We start from the raw sequence: 16,504 nt of genomic DNA on the forward strand, positions 1-16,504 counted from the left end.
TGTGATCACATACACAATTTAGATAGTTTTGATTTAAACAACTAAATGAATGAATCAAAACGTTATTGAAAGGAACTTGGCGATTTATTAATGAAAAATACACAAAATAAGTTTTCTTTAAATTAAGAGACAACAAATCAGAGTTTAGTTGGTGCTTGACGTGGGTAATGTATGATTACCAACCGTTTCTTCGTATTGTGCACATTTATACCATAATAATTCTATATGTTGCGATGATTACGTCTGATGTATCAGTAATCCACAGATACAGTAAAATCCAATTATTAAGGCAACTAGATTTAATTTACTTTCTTAGTTATATACGACTTTAAAGTGTACCCTTTACTTTATGATCACCCCATATATAAAGTACTCTATAAGCTTGAACATTAAAATGACGACATAAACACGTTATATAAAATATAATTTGTCTTGAACTTGATCGTGATTTTTCGTCAGTATATAACAGGTATCGGGTAAGTAAGTGTATTATTACCTTGGTACTCGGGTAATGAACTAAACTTCTATATTTTCGTATATTGCATACCATCACTGATAATCTTTAGTCAACAAATAATAGGTTTCCTTCGTCAGTCAAATAACTTCCATTAGAAAATTAATTTAAACATTTTATTACTCGCTATAGTTAATAAAAAGTAAAACGATGCAGTTCAACGAACCGCATTCATTTACAAGTTGACTACTATGTACAAGAAGGAAATTTTTGCAACAACCCGTTGGCCGTTGAGGACTACATTCCAGAACATTTAATGACATACACTGCAGTACAAACTAATTCACCCTAGTTTTCTTGGTAATCTTCACATCCATACCTGCTAAGAATCCGGCACAGGGTTTATACAAACTATTTTATGGAAATTAAAAACGTAAAAACTACACATTTTGCCATTGTACCGTGTATCCTAAGTCCTATTTTGAGCGAGACTGCAGTCTCGGCTGATTTTAAAGATATAGATTTGCGGTTTTCGCGACACTGTGCCACTTCTTGTGAAACTTTTTATTTCAGAAACAGAACCAATCTAGCTACGTTTGTTTCTGAGATAGAGAGCGAAAACGAAAAGTTTCACTTTTGGAATGTTATCATATCTTACTACCCATGTAAAACAGAAAACAGGTAAAAACCTATTTTAGATATTTTTAGGTAAAGTCCGGTGGCGTAGTCAAAAAAATTTTTTAACTAGCGTTATATAAAGATCGAATAATAACGTAATCACTTTTGCACTTTGTTTGAAATGTATTGCTCACGGAATGATGCGAAGTGTATACCACCTATCGTCTCTTTGTGCTATTCCTATCTATAGTACGTTAGTGCATACCATCCTGTTGTTTGCCGCTGTGACAATCGTAGCCCTTGTAAATACGAAAAATTCCCCGTTGGTCATCTAGAAGTCTAGATGGCTGAAGCGTTTAATATTTTTTGATAAAGATTAAATTTTGTGCGAGGAAATATTTTTTAAATCACACTAAACACGTCCATATAATTTCGTCCCGAAAAAACAGCATTTGCGGACAGAGATTTTGCATTTTGAAAATGTATCGAGAATCCTTAGTCTAAAAGTTGTCGATAGCTGAGATACAAGGAGTGGAAGCTTGCAGTTAATAATTCTCAATCAAACCCTCATTGCAATCTGTGAACATGCCGTCTGCCATAAATTATTACCTATCTCCTTTATCTACTATATATCTATCGCTATCCGCATCGGACGTTTGCGCTGGAACTACGCTATTATTAAATCAGTACAGATGCTTCCCACACAAAACCTCTGTTACGGTTTAGGTGCACTTGGCGCAGTTACGTTATTCTTGACTTGTATGATATTTTGCCGTTGTGATCGAGCGTTGAAGACATCGCGTTGTGGTAAGTTTGCATTTTATTGTCAACTGATTACCTACCTTGATGTAATACATTCATGGGAAAATTAATAACGCGTAAAATTGGTCCTAGTGCGCCATATGTCAATAAACACTGTGAACGCTGTGATGATTAGGAGATTAGATAATTAATTGGTATCTGTATCACAATGGAAAGCGCTACAATGATTATCCTTATACAGATCTTCAGACTTATAAAATCCCCAAATGGATTATCGCACCGTAGAGCGGTAATTGCACCATAAAATATTTTGCCGCTAGTTAATCCCATCGGTTTCTAAAATTTTGATATCCCAAAATTTCATTAAAACATAATATTTTCCAAATTAATGGTGTAACTTTGAAATTAGCTAGCGTAACTCAGTTTTAGGGGTTAAGTATTGGGAAGCATCCTGATGGGTGTTTCCAATAGAAGACTATTAATTCCAACATTTTATTATTTTCAGATTTGTAGGTCAACGGATTATTAATGAATTTGGCGATCTATATTTTGTGAGTGGCTACCGGATGCGCAGTGATCGGTTAATGGCCTCAAAAAAGTTATCAGCGGCAGTCTGACAGGCAATAACACAATATTAATATCTTTTACGTGATCAAAACGACTGAATCAGAATTACTCGTAGTGATGTCATGCAGAAGCGCGAGAAGCACAACCTAAGTGAGCCAGTAATCTGGTGGATTTTGACAGATGGTCTTTATACACACTTGTTTAGGTTATAAGGAAACGAAGTCGATTAGTTAACGATTAAAGACGCGCCATTTTGTAGGCGGATTTGAGGCTTGAACCCGTAATTTAATTTAGGGCCTAATAGACCGGGGGATAATGACAGATTTTCGGACGTGATTTCTTACAGCATGCCTCTTGGAGTATATTGAGGTGTGGATATTCTAACGTTAATAACACAACTATGAATGAATCACTCCGTGTTCTTCATATAATATGCCGGCATTTTCTTCAGTATGCTACGAAGCTCTGGATAGGACACATAAGAAATTATTTTGTAAATTACAGTTGTAACTGGGAATTATATATACTACCTAAATACATCTATATGAAGTGAAAAACAAAAGGGCATACTGTATCAATACACGAAAATTTGTTTAACAATTTTGCAACTTCTGTTGCGTATGTCTGCACGTTTTACCATTGAATTTTACTGTCCCACTCGTTATGCCAATAGAGCATATAGATCATACGTTATCACAAACTGCATGGGAACGTAATGGCATTACTTAATTAATTAATTAATTAAGTTAATTAACTTTTATATATGAAGAACAAGGAGTGATTCATTCATAGTTGTGTCATTAACGTTAGAATATCCACACCTCAATATACTCCAAGAGGCATACTGTAAGAAATCACGTCCGAAAATCTGTCATTATCCCCCGGTCTATAACTCGTCGGTCAAAAATCGAAGGGCTGTAAATAATAAAAAATAAAATATTTAGTACGTATGAGAATACCCACTTTAGTGATAAAGTTTGGGGGTAATTTGTAACTAACTTATCTTATGGTCCTAAACTTTTCTTTTCGAACACAAAAGAAGGAACTTTCACCAACTCAAAATTTTACACCTTGCTTTTACTAGTGAATTTTTTAAATGCTTAAGTTTATCACCATCTTATCGTAACGAGCTTCAACGACAAAGTTCATTTACCGTTGGTTTCATTAGCGTTGGGATAACTTATACTCAATTTTAAAAACAGTTCTTTGTTACGTAAAAATATATCGGTGCGCTTAATTAATTTATCCTTGACTGGCTGTTTTAATTTCTCTCATTGAAGGCGTTTTCCTCGACGTAATAGTATATTATGTACCAAGTCCCTTGGTGTGTGTTTTAATCCTCAGGGATTAGGCCGCACTTCCGCACTTTAGTCCTGTGGTATATACGCTATTTTTTTTGTACTCCTGTAAATGGAGTCAAGAAGAAAAAGTGAATTTATTAGGACATAATTAGTATGTGAATAGTTGGCGGTAGAACCCGTCAATTTAATCGATTCCTCTAACAAGTTTAAAAGTCAAAATGTGTGCAAATGTGCAATTACCAAAAAACTCAAAAAAATGGATTTTTTCCAAAAAAATTGGTCATTTTCAGAACTTTTCTCATCCAGAAATTGGTTACTTTATATTTTGATGTCATTGATTCTGAATCTGAAACGGAATTTATCGAAAAACAAAATGGCGCACATAAACAAATAGTGGAGTTTTTAGTGAAAAAAGTAATGTGTCTCGATAAATCTGAAAATTCAAAAAAAAAGTATTGGTTTCTTGATATTATCAAGCTTTCAGAAATAGAATCTGAACTTATATTGTTCTTTATTCATCTTTAATAATGGCATGTAATTATAATATGTATTGTCAGAACTGTGACATTAATTATAATTCTTTATCGAATGTTTTAAGTTCTATTTTTAATTAACAGAGTTTTGTAATTATTATTTTGCCTTCATTCATAGAATTGCTTTCTACTTTGCAACATTACGTGTACCATTATATACACATACCCTTTTCTGTTATTGTTTGTTTACTTTTCTTACTAATTTGTAACAATTATATTCCATTTATCTTTTTTTTTATTTTACTTTTTTTTATAATTATTTAATAATAATGTATGTATACGCCTCTATATTTACTTTTATAATTGTTCATTTATGGATTACTAATCTGTTGAACAATAAACATTACTGAATTACTGAAAGCGAAATGGCTCAAAGCCGATAGTATATTCTGACTAATACACCACGTTTCCTGCAAAAAAAATACTTAAAACGTTCGAAAATCATAAAAATGCATACTTACTCGCTATAATTTTCAGTAGTTCTGTTACCACTTACAATTCTTCGATCACGTTTAGCATCTTTTAACGAATGATTAATAATTTTGTCAAATATCAAGTGTATTTCATTTCCATTATAACCACATAATTTAGATCGGATAAATCTTGCCAAACCTTGAAATTTTGGTTTAATCTAAAGTGTAAAAAAATATCCATCAATGATCGTGGCATCAACTAATTGTGGCTCTTCAGGGTTTTTGTAAACTTTTTCTAAAATTTGAAGAAGTGTTGATTTGTTGTTTTTATCATGCTTCCATCGAGGTTACAAAGAAAGCGATAAAGGAACAGGCGTTAAGAGATAAGTCATCACTAATTCTAGGTCTAGCTTATTATTTATTGATAACAGCAAAAGTTTACTCATTAAATCTCTTTCAAATTTAAGTTCACGTTTAGTTTCTTTGTGTTTAATTGAGTATTTAATACCTTCGTTGGCAAAAGTATGAACCTCCACTTTTTTTATAGGCTTCTCAAACCAAGGATCCAATACACATTCTTGAATAAATCTGTCACGTACTAATTTAGTCCCGATTTATTCAATATCATATCATCGTATCAAAAACACTCGGATAATAATAATAATAATAATAATATTTATTATACCGTTATCCGTGTGGGTACACTTACGGTCGTCATTGGAAAAAAAAATATTACAAACAAAATACAAAGATACATTCAGAGACTAACTAACAGAAGAGGATAACAGAGTACAATTTTACATATTATATCGCATAACAGTTTTTCATGAACTCTTCCTGACAATAAAAAGCATGTTTTGAAAGAAATGTTTTGAGGTGTGACTTAAGAGCTCCAATGGGCATAGATCTTATATTATTAGGAAGGCTGTTGTAAAGAAGTTGAGATTGGTGGACTACACCATCCTGTGTTTTTGACAACCTGCAGTACTTAGTTCGAAAGTTATGCTTAAGCCTAGTATCGTGATCGTGTACGTTACATTGTTTTTTTGCCATTGATAAGTTCTGCTTAGCATAACAAATTGCTTCGAAAATGAACATGCAAGGAAAGGAAAGAATGTTCAGTTCAATAAAAGCCTTCTTGCAATCCTCCCTGTATTTCAACCCAGCTATAATTCTGATGGCTCGGCGCTGCAATCTAAACATGCATCGCCAATGTGAAGTACGTCCCCATGCTAATATTGCGTATAAGAGGATGCTTTGGATGAGAGCATAGTATGCTGTTTTGACAATCCTTGTTGATGTACTATTCCGCAATCGTAACATTAAAAAAATAGCTGTATTAATTTTTTTTGTTAGATGATCACAGTGGTAATTAAAATTTAATTTGCTGTCTATCGTACAGCCCAATAATGACATTTTATTGGTAACAAGGACCTCAATTCCTCTTTTCAGGGTTAGCGGCATGATCACTGTCTTATCCGTATTGAGCATCAGGTTATTATCAGTGCACCATTTTGTAACATGTTCAATGTAAGTTGAATTTGACGTTTCGCATAGTTGATATCAGGGCTGCTACACATCAAAGTAGCGTCGTCAGCATACAGTATGCACCCAACATCAGCGGGTAGGGTCAAGGGCATGTCATTAATATAGATAAGAAACAATATGGGGCCAAGGATTGACCCTTGCGGCACACCATGTTTTATTGGCAGTCTATCAGATAGGGAGTGACCGTAACGTACGCATTGGTATCGGTGACATATGATTTAACCAGCTGTGCACTGGTGTTGCCAAATTTGTAGGCTTCCTTGAGCTTGTTCACTAAGATTTTATGAGACACACAATCAAAAGCCTTGGAGAGATCCACAAAGGCAGCAACCATGTGACGACCATCCTCAAAACATTCTAGTGCATTGTTGATAAAGGTAATAACTGCATCTGAAGTGCTTTTTCCCTTCCTAAAACCATATTGATGCCGATAAAACAGATTGTTTATTTCAAAAAAGCTTATAAGCTGTTTGTATAAGATCTTCTCTATGACTTTACTGAATATGGGTAAAATAGATATCGGTCGGTAGTTACTTACATTATTCATATCGTTGGAACCGTTTTTATACAGGGGAAGTACTAAAGCTACCTTCATTATATCTGGAAAGACTCCTGTGCCAATGATAGTATTGACTAACTTGGTTAGTGGGTAGACAAGGGAATTAATATTGAGTTTAATCAACTGAATGCTTAGACCGTAAATATCCCTGGAATGACTATTTCTCAGACTGGTTACTGCGTCGCGAATTTCAACTTGGGATACATTTTTAAAATCAAAGGTCGTATGAGAGGAGTTTAGTTTACAATAGTTCATGGAGTCGGTGTTCCTACTGGGTAAATTGGCTAAAATGTTGTCTACGATATTAGCAAAATACATATTAAATTCATTGCAAGATAAATTGGATTGAGGTACAATATTACAATTTCGTTGTGAATTGATTACTGTCCACATCGCTTTAGTGGGATTGCAGGAGTTTTTAATAAACGTATCATTTGCTTTCATTTTAGCCGATCTTATTTCCTTTTTATAAGTTAAAGATAAGGATTTCTTTAGGTCATAAAGGTTCTGAGAGCGGTACCTGTTATACAATTCACTAATGAGTTGTAAATGATCTCTTAAACGAGATAGGTTTTGCGAAAACCAGTTTACGACCTTGCCATCATTTTTTTTAGTTGTATTTCTAATTGGGAAACTAGCAATGTAAAAATCATAAATAATATCGTGAAAGTTCTTAAACGTACTATTAAAATTTTTGTGTTCTGAACGAACAATAGTCTTCCAATCACAGTTTGAGAGTTTTTTAAAGAAGTCTTGCATCCCCGACCTAGTCAAAGGACGATACAAGTTCTTTGCACACACTACATTTCCTTTCGATGCACTTACAAGTTCAATTTGTTGACCTAGATGATCGGATAAACCTGTATTTAGTGTCGAAGCACGATAATTAGAAGTGGAAAAGTTAACAAATATATTGTCTAAACAGTGCACACCGCGTGTTGGGGTGAAAATTGTACGTATAAAACCATTTGATTCCAAAAAGTCGCAAATATTCATAATCACAACACAAGATCATCAAATCTCTTAGTATTACATAAACATAGACTCAAACTCTCATCTAACAATTCAATTAACATTCAATTATATAATAAACTTCCGGCAATCTTTAAAACCTTGAAACTATCCCAATTCAAATCTTCCCTAAAAAAAGTTCTTATCTCACATGCATTCTACTCAACTATAGAGTACTTGGATTGGGCCTCCATGCAGTCAACTAGTCCTGTATGTTGTATGTATTGTATGTCATTACGTTTGTCTTATACTTGTATTTGTCTCTCTTGACTTGCCACAAACAAAATTATATTTATTGTAAAGTGGTTTGAATAAATATTATTATTATTATTATAATATTCAAAAGGAACTTTTCTGCTTGATTGGAGGTGGCCTTTCCAGTGGCAATATTAAACAATTGATCTTTCGGTACATCTGAAAAAGGATTCATGAAATCCTCTATAGTAGTTATTAGTGAATTTAATGCCTTCTTGTCTTTTTTTATCGGCTGAAATATCTTCCTTTTTATTGCAACCTGCATCTTCAAACGTTTGTGTCACGATTGAAGTTCTTATACTGAATGACTAAGTGTCCATCTTTTCCGAGCTTCCACAGAATTCGTTATGGAAGTTACTCCTGATCGTCGTGCAGCATTTGCATTTATGGTCTGCTCGAGACTTAAATCTATTGGTGATCGGGAAAACGGTTTATTAGTTCGTTTAATTGAAAATAAACCAATTACCAATTGACTGTTGTAGTTAGGGTACTTTGTTTCTATGTCTAATACATTGTCGTGGAATCTTGTTGTCCATCGAGAATAATTTGGCTGATTAAAGATGAAGAAGAGCACTGATATTCAAGATAATATGCTAATTTGCATCTTCTGCGTGGCAACGCTAATAAGCCCATAATTTTTTTGATTATCACAAAAATATTTCTTATTGCAGAATAGAAGAGACATACATTTTTAAATAGGTCAGTTGTGTTCGATGTTAATGGTTTAACTAAATCTTCTTTAGTTAACATGCTCTCACCAGAACCGCGAGTCTCATCTTTATCTGATTCCGTACTTAGCACATGTGGTTCAGAAGGGACTTCTTCGGAAAGATTATTATACTTTTCAATAGCAGTTTTTTTCACTACTGTATAACGACGGTAGCAAGAAGTATGATATCCATAGACGTAGCTGAGGTTATCCGGTATATTTATTAGATTTGAGCATACCCGGATAGGCCAAAGTGGAACTCTATCGGTTAAAATTTTGATCATTCGCGTTCAGTGGATTTCGGGCTAGCTCCCCTACTAAAAGTATACTGGGTGTTCACTGTTCAGGCAGTATATTATAGCATCCAGAAAGTAACATTTCTTCATCTAAGATTACATCAGTGTCGTTCCTGGTGTCGTCGGTCTATAAAAAGGAGCTCTCCTAAAGGCCAACCTTTGACAGTTTCTCCACGACAAGCACCGGGTTTTAAGAAAAATTGCTTCCAAATTAAATTTTCACAGTATTTTAGATAAGCAGTTTTATCAAGGCAGTTACAATCTTATAATATATTAATATCTAGTTACCTTATACGTTTATCAACATCTAGGTACTTTATATATGCATCAGTATATTTTGGGGGGCATTAATCACTTTACACCAAATCGAATATGATTACGAATAGTGTAAACTTTAAATGATTTGTCACAATGCGATGGGTAAATCGTACAAGATGTGTAATGATATACACGAAAATACTTCGCATTTTCAACACTACACGACAAGACGTTTTACTGTGTAAAGTGCAACCGTGTTCTTAAGTTAGTAATCTATTCTATTCGCTTTGCTACAGTTCGCTCGTGAATTAAAAAATTACATACACTAGAAAAATGTTCACGTTTTTTAGTTGAAGAACAATCCACGCCAAGAACATAGATGTTATTAATTCCTGGCGAATAGAATTACCAGGAAAGTCACATCGAACCAGTGTAAAACCAGGGGTTGGAACCCCTATGAAATATAGATTCCGGTTCTCCACTATTTAGGTAGAATTATTTTGTAGGGGTTTCTGTAGCGGTTTCGGTTCTGTGGCTTCGGTATTCAGTATTAATTATAGGTATACTTAGGAAATAAATAATACACAAAATTAAAATTCTTTTATATAAACATTTTTTTAGGTTTAATTGAAACTTATTTTGAGCTTACACCAAAGAATACTTAATCTTACACGTTCGTTTCACCTCTGTCAATTGCCTGTCTTTTTCTACCTTCAGCAGTAGTTTCAACTATTGCATTCCTCATAGTCCGCACACGGTACACTCTTCAACCCTCTTACCGCTTATGATTCATTTTCGATATTTTAGTCACCCTAATATTTTATATTTTTTCAGTACTAATGTGTGGGCAGCTCTGACAAAAAGTGAGAATTTGTATTTTTTAGAAATTCTATAATTCTGAACGTAATTTACACTAGATTTTATTCTTGGTCATCAAGTCGATAAAGGATAAGTCACTCTCACCGGGGATAAGGGATGAAGTAGCATATGACGTGTATACTTTCTAGAAAGTATGATATGCTGACTAGAATTTTCTAGCTAGATGCTTTTCGTTTGCTATGCAAATTGAATAATGTGAAATGTAAGAAAAGCATCATTTCAGAAGCAACTATATAATCTGACAAAGCACAACGTATCTACTCTATCTGCAAGAGAGGCTCCTGGACAATAATAATAACGGTATACCCGGTTGCCCCGTTTCCAAGGAAACCAAGATCTTTTTTCGAGATCTAGGTGTACAATTAAAGATTTCTTTTCGTCATACTTCTATTAATAATCACTATTATCTAATCGACTACAAACGTTTATATATCGCGAACACCCAAACCTTTCACTTCCATTTCGCCATGTCGCTTACACCACTATTGATATTTGTGTTTGCCATTTTATTAACAATGGCAGTATACGGGTTTGTTAGATGGAAAGTAATGAACGATATGGTTAAGGGTAAGTCAAATACCTTTTAGAGTTAGGATATAAAGAACTCAGCTAGAACCAATAGATATGAACATAGCGTTTAATGATAATGTTATCTGAACATCGGTAAGTACTTTGATATACCTACTACCCATTTTATTAAAATCGTCCGCATTCAGTACTAGATAGTGCAAGTTTTTTAGGTGCTAATAATGCTTAACGCATTTGAGGTTGCAATTATTTTGGTGGGTAGCTGTTTTTTGTATGTGTTTATACGATGGACGTGCTATGTGTGTTGGAAAAGGGCGGCAACTGTTCGTTCGGATCGACGCTGTAAGTTTGGTTTCTAATTTCTCTTGGCAAGAGGGGTATAATTATGTTAAAATTATGCCCTTAGTGAATTTTTAGGATCAACATTTAGAATAATTATTAGTCCATTGAGCTCCCTTATTAGGTATATTTTGTTTGTCATTGTTTTTTCCGTGTACACTCCTTTAGATAATATAAATCCAGTCATACCACTGTGAATTCACAATTCTATTTAATGATTTAGATTAGGGGCTTCGTGAACAGTACTTACTGGTTGACAGTAAGGTAATATAATGCTCACCAACTGCAATTGACCTCGGATTTCAATAGATGAAATAAATTCCGTCAATAATTGCAAAACATGGAGCAATATTTTAATCTTATCAGATAAGCCCCTATCGTTTAGGGCCTCCAAGTTACAATTGCTATATGATCGTGTTAATTGTTATTATGGAAACTACCGTTGTCATTGGCATTTTTACATTTTTAGTAGTGTTTAGTGTACTAACTATATATTGTGCATCTGGCGTTATTAGAAAAGTGTGGATAAAACTTTACCGTAAGCGATGCTTTTTCTTCATATAGGAAGGTATCATTACCATACAAAGCACTGTGTCAGTCATTGTATTTTGATACCCGACTATCAGATGGCGTATTCCTTGAGAATCAGTATGAGCTCAATCTGACAAATGGAGAAAAGTGCAATACAGATCGATGACTAGTTAATACTCCCTCCTCCAATTTCTTAGTTATTTTAATGTCGGCTGTACTTTCTGTGAAATTTAATCTCGTCTATTGTTTCAGCTCAACAAACCATTTGGAGTGTATCAGGACAGATGAACCATGAAAACAGTACCGATAACCAAAGATGGCCCACCCATAACAGCAATGTTTCAGTAGATTCCTTTATATTGACGGAATCTGCAAGAATGCAGCAAAAAGATCGCGTCCCACCTCCACCGTATTCTGAAAGTAAGATGCTTTTTATTAAGTGGCATACGCAAACTTGATAATTAAGTTTCAGTTGAATTACCGTCATATGAGCAAGCGGTTTGTATGACTGCTCCTAAAAGTAACACACCCGCGGTCCATGCAGCTTCGAGTAGTAGAACAAATCAAGATCCAAGTCCCAGTTAAGGTTCGGGGTATATTTATTACTGTTACCGATTTCGTATGTGATATATAATTTATAAGTATACTGTAAGTGCGCCATATGGTTTTATGAATGCTATGATTAGATTTTTGTTGATCTTGCAGTGTTTGTTGAACGTATACCTACTCTGTAAATGTCAAATGATTTTTTTGTAATATCATTTTAGAATCACGAACAGCTTACACACTAGATTTTTTGACTGTACGGTGACGCAATACCAATGTTGCCAATAAACACACTAGCGAGATAAGTAAAAAGTATTCTCGTAAGTATATTTTTCAGTCTTCAAAAGACCGTTCTGGCTTTTGATTGGTTCGTGAGAGAACTAGAGTAAACTACTACCATAGAGTAAACAACGTAGTTTATTCTATGCTACTACAGTAAGTTAGATATTCTCTCTTTTTACTTGGTATTTATGTAAACTGAATTTTTTTTACTTTTTGTATTAATTCTCAAGTTGACGTTTTACATTGTCATTGTTTACAACGCATACATTGCCACCACCTTAAAATAAATTTAAACACGTTACACAAACCCATATGAAAATGAAAATAAGATGTACAGCTTTAAGAGGGATCTACCGCACCCGTTTGCTGTAGCATTTCGAGTGTTCTAAAATAACGTGCCATCTTGTTATTATTAAACTTACGAGAAAGCGATTTGAGTGCATGATAGTAGGCACTATAAACTAAATGGGTGAAGGCTTATTTTCCGATGTATTTTATTTATTTACCCAAAACAAGCCTGTAAAGTTTGCGTTTTTAGAGAAAGTTTGAACGAAATGATACAGAAATCCAAGACAATAAACGAAAAGGGGAGCATTTACCCAGATAAAGTGTACATTCAAGAAACTGTACAATTTTTTTGATTTGGAGACCTTACCACAGATTTAAATATACTACCCTTACATTTGATAAAATCGGTACAGATTAGTGGCAGACCGCAGAAGTGTTGTAAGTAATAAAAGTATCATATTACGATGTGGAGATACGACATCATTAAAATAAAAGCAGCTATTGTATTCGCAAAAATTTTATTCAGTTATGGCTGTTTGCACCAAATTTAAGCGGAGCTTAGCTTAAGCATTGCTTAAAATCCACGGCAACCATTGTCTCAATAATCGTTGCCATGGATTTTAAGCTATGCTTAAGCTAAGCACCGCTTAAATTTGTCGGTGCAAACGGCAATTAGTGATGAGTATAGTATCGCGGGTATGTATCTACCTATAAAAACTATGTTGCTTGAATGAACGAGGGTTTTCACAAAAGTTTTAAATTTTAATCAAATACATTTGTTATTTGTGAATGATTTTTTTGATACTTTACTATAACAACGTTTACCTAAGGAGTCTGACAGGAGCTAAGTTTTGATTACTTATTCAAAAATATACCTACTACATTTTCGTTGAAACTGTAAAAATTAGCAATATGGTATTCAGTCCCACAAAAACACCCTGCAGAGTAGTTTTATTTATGGCGAAAGTAATCTCGGATCGTCCGAATCGTTTCAATAGTACCTTTCACCTATGTACTCCTTTGCTTTTTGCTATATCAACATCAATAGTAAATTATTTCTACGTATTATTCTCGGAACAACTCGCAAGTAAATGTACCTATAAATATTAACCGGCTACACAATTAAAAAGCCCGATTACTTTACGGCAAGGTATGTTTAAATCCGTAAATATTAAGTAATTAAAATATTTATTTCCCTAACCTTGTAGCGCAACTTGGAATGGCCAGATATAAGCTTGAAGGTCCTCGTATCATTCATGTACAGAAAAAAGCGTTTGTCCTGTATCTTGTTCCAATACATCATCATAAACATAAAGGCAATTGTTATAAAAGTGAGTACACGTCGATTTAATTTTCTCTATACCTACGCTTATTCTAGGTATGTATAGAGTATAGTCAGGGAGACATTTCTGAAAAAGGTTCTCTAAATCATGTCTAACAGCGGTTTGTGCTACAAACTGGCAAAGCCGTTTTTCGGTTATTTCGAGCCCCCAAGGCACGCCGCTGAACGTTTTGGGCAGAGCTGTGCAAAGGAATTGGTACAAGAGGCTTGGAAAACCCTCAAGCTCTAAAAGAGCTTGCAATTCCAAGGCTTCAAGCCTTTTCTAAAAACAGGGCTTTGGAATTTACGTCTAAAGTCTTTTCGCGTGAACTTGGGGCTTTGGATTTCAGACAAAGAGCTTAAATTCCTTTTAAAAGAATTGAAATCACTTTTTCATTGAAAACTCCATTTTAAGGATGCAATTCCCTTTAAAGAGCTTCAATTCCTTTTTTATTATACCTGAATCACAATCTCCGTTTTAAACACTCAAATGCGTGCGAAAAAGGGCCTTTAAAACACACGTGCTTTAAAGTTGCTAAGTAACGATACTTCAAGTATGACTTTTGAAACTGTCATCTGGATGAAATAAAAAATCCTCTTAGGTCGCTTTCTGTAAATGCAGAACATTTCTTTGGCTTTTGTACCTATCCTTTGGTTGAAGCTTTCACAAACGCGCGTAATTTAGGGTATGCTTCCAAATCTGTTCCACTTTTTAATCGCAGCATTGCTTTAAAGTTTTGAATGAATGCACCAAAATATAGAAGATTTAAATACCTTTCCTTCATATATGCCAGCATTATGGATGCATTTAAGACTGTATTCGTAAGTAACTCTATTCATCCATGGAAACAACTTTTCATATTCTTTATAATAGGCTTTGCTGGAGTTGGATTTTACACCTACCAACGTTTGTTTAGATTTTACAACAATCGATTTAATGGACGGTGTATTATCTTTTTCAACGGAAATCGTTTAATTCACAAAGACGATGATTTTTATAAGCAAACGTCAAGTGACATTTCCATGGCAATCGTGAAATTACGAACACCCAGCCCACTTAATTAGACATGTATTCGAGTATAACGTCAATATGACTTCATTGTATTTCCTATTTTTAAATTATACTGCAGGTATAATAAAAAATACTATAAGATACACGTGTATAATTAGTCTTTAAAGCACTTGCAACGTTAAAGGCACTCCGCTTTGCGTCGTGCCCTTAAACTCGTTGCGCGTGCTTTAAAGACTTGATTATACACTTGTATCTTAATATACTATTTAATAGGCTTGAAATCCTCTTTAAAAAGGCTTCAATTCCTTATATACCTCCCACTCCCACATCATTTTTTATTTCCAATTTTTGTGAGCTTGCACTTTGCAGTACGTAGAACTGTTAGTGCGTGCGGTGTTGTTGTTCTCTAATGGGATAAAGTGTAAGTGCCTACCTCTATCTAGAGCTATCTAGAGCCTTAACTAAATTATAATACAATTATATGCAATTATACTGATGCACTAGCAAGCAAGCAAACCAAACCAGCACTTGTGCAAACTATTTATATTTATTACGTTATATTACGTAATATTGAATTAGAAGTTCTCCAGAAGATCCCAGAACGGACATTATTTAAAAAATTTAATGCAAGTTTGCTAGTGCCGCAGTTGAGAGGTTATTTTCATTTGCGTCCTACATTAATTCACCTCGGCGCCATGCGTTGAGCGAGAAAAACTTTGAGAATCTGGTGTTATTAAAGGCAAATGCCAACTTTGATGCCCATTTGTCGTAATGTGACCTGTAATGGTTTTACCTTTTACCATAATTACTGTCTACAGTGTCTATACTGAATTTATTTTTTTTGTTATGATGGAAAAAATCGTCTTTTATTTATTCTTTGTAAGAATAAAATTTTATTTTTTATAATGCACGTAACTTGTTAAGTAATTATTTGTTTGTTTGTTTGGTGGGACGAGATCTAGAATCTAGAAAGGCAAAGTAGTTTAGTTCGTTCTTTAAAGGAGTTCGGTTTCTTTTCATAAAGCATTTCAATTCCTTTTGCGCAGGAATTCCATTCCTTTGCCAAGGATTTCAATTTCTTTTAATTCCAAATCCCAATTCCTTTTCCTAACGGATTTCAATTCATTTTTAAAAAGGAATTCAATTCAATTTCAAAGGGCTTTGAGCTTAAGGCTTCGTAACTTTAAGCCTTTTTTAAAGGGCTTTGGGATTTTAAGCCCTTTTCGTGCTAAGACGAATTTGAGCTTTCCATTCACCATTCCTCTTACACGGGCTTGAGGGCTTTGGAATGAAGCACATTGCAAAAGGGCTTTGCACAGCTCCGGTTTTGGGTTATACTTTACGTGTAGAATCACATCCATTAACATTTAAGTATGCGGAGACCTCTTGCAGCGTCATATGCCTGGGGCTTAATTACAAATATGGCGCCTGGCAAGTCCAAAAACAATGAAAAAGGCGTTCTTTTTTCCGTATTTTTACTACACTGGCCACTCA

At 34.3% G+C, this 16,504-nt stretch overlaps 1 protein-coding gene across 5 annotated transcripts; it reads left to right on the top strand.

Moving 5' to 3' along the window:
- Positions 1-1,776: 1,776 nt before the first annotated feature.
- Positions 1,777-12,265, top strand: LOC116182140. 5 transcript variants are annotated; one of them, XM_031502640.1, is made up of 3 exons: positions 1,777-1,879; positions 11,814-11,981; positions 12,028-12,265. In XM_031502640.1, exons 1-3 carry the CDS (start codon positions 1,834-1,836, stop codon positions 12,144-12,146), a joined length of 333 nt encoding a protein of 110 aa, XP_031358500.1. In that variant the 5' UTR covers positions 1,777-1,833; the 3' UTR covers positions 12,147-12,265. The 5 variants fall into 5 exon arrangements, with proteins under 5 accessions (XP_031358500.1, XP_031358499.1, XP_031358497.1 ...); XM_031502639.1 differs by lacking the exon at positions 1,777-1,879 and adding an exon at positions 10,580-10,730; XM_031502637.1 differs by lacking the exon at positions 1,777-1,879 and adding an exon at positions 10,858-11,033.
- The last annotated feature ends 4,239 nt before the right edge of the window (positions 12,266-16,504 follow it).

The sequence above is a fragment of the Photinus pyralis genome, unplaced genomic scaffold (genome assembly GCF_008802855.1).
Source record: "Photinus pyralis isolate 1611_PpyrPB1 unplaced genomic scaffold, Ppyr1.3 Ppyr1.4_unclustered_Scaffold3984, whole genome shotgun sequence".
Lineage (NCBI taxonomy): Eukaryota > Metazoa > Arthropoda > Insecta > Coleoptera > Lampyridae > Photinus > Photinus pyralis.

Bases quoted from the DNA above. Each gene is read 5' to 3' on its own strand.
- LOC116182140 (XM_031502635.1), top strand. From the start codon at position 11,439: ATGATCGTGTTAATTGTTATTATGGAAACTACCGTTGTCATTGGCATT. The intron at 11,569-11,813 runs GTAAGCGATGCT...CTATTGTTTCAG, and splicing joins AGTGTGGATAAAACTTTACC to CTCAACAAACCATTTGGAGT. The intron at 11,982-12,027 runs GTAAGATGCTTT...TTGATAATTAAG, and splicing joins ACCTCCACCGTATTCTGAAA to TTTCAGTTGAATTACCGTCA.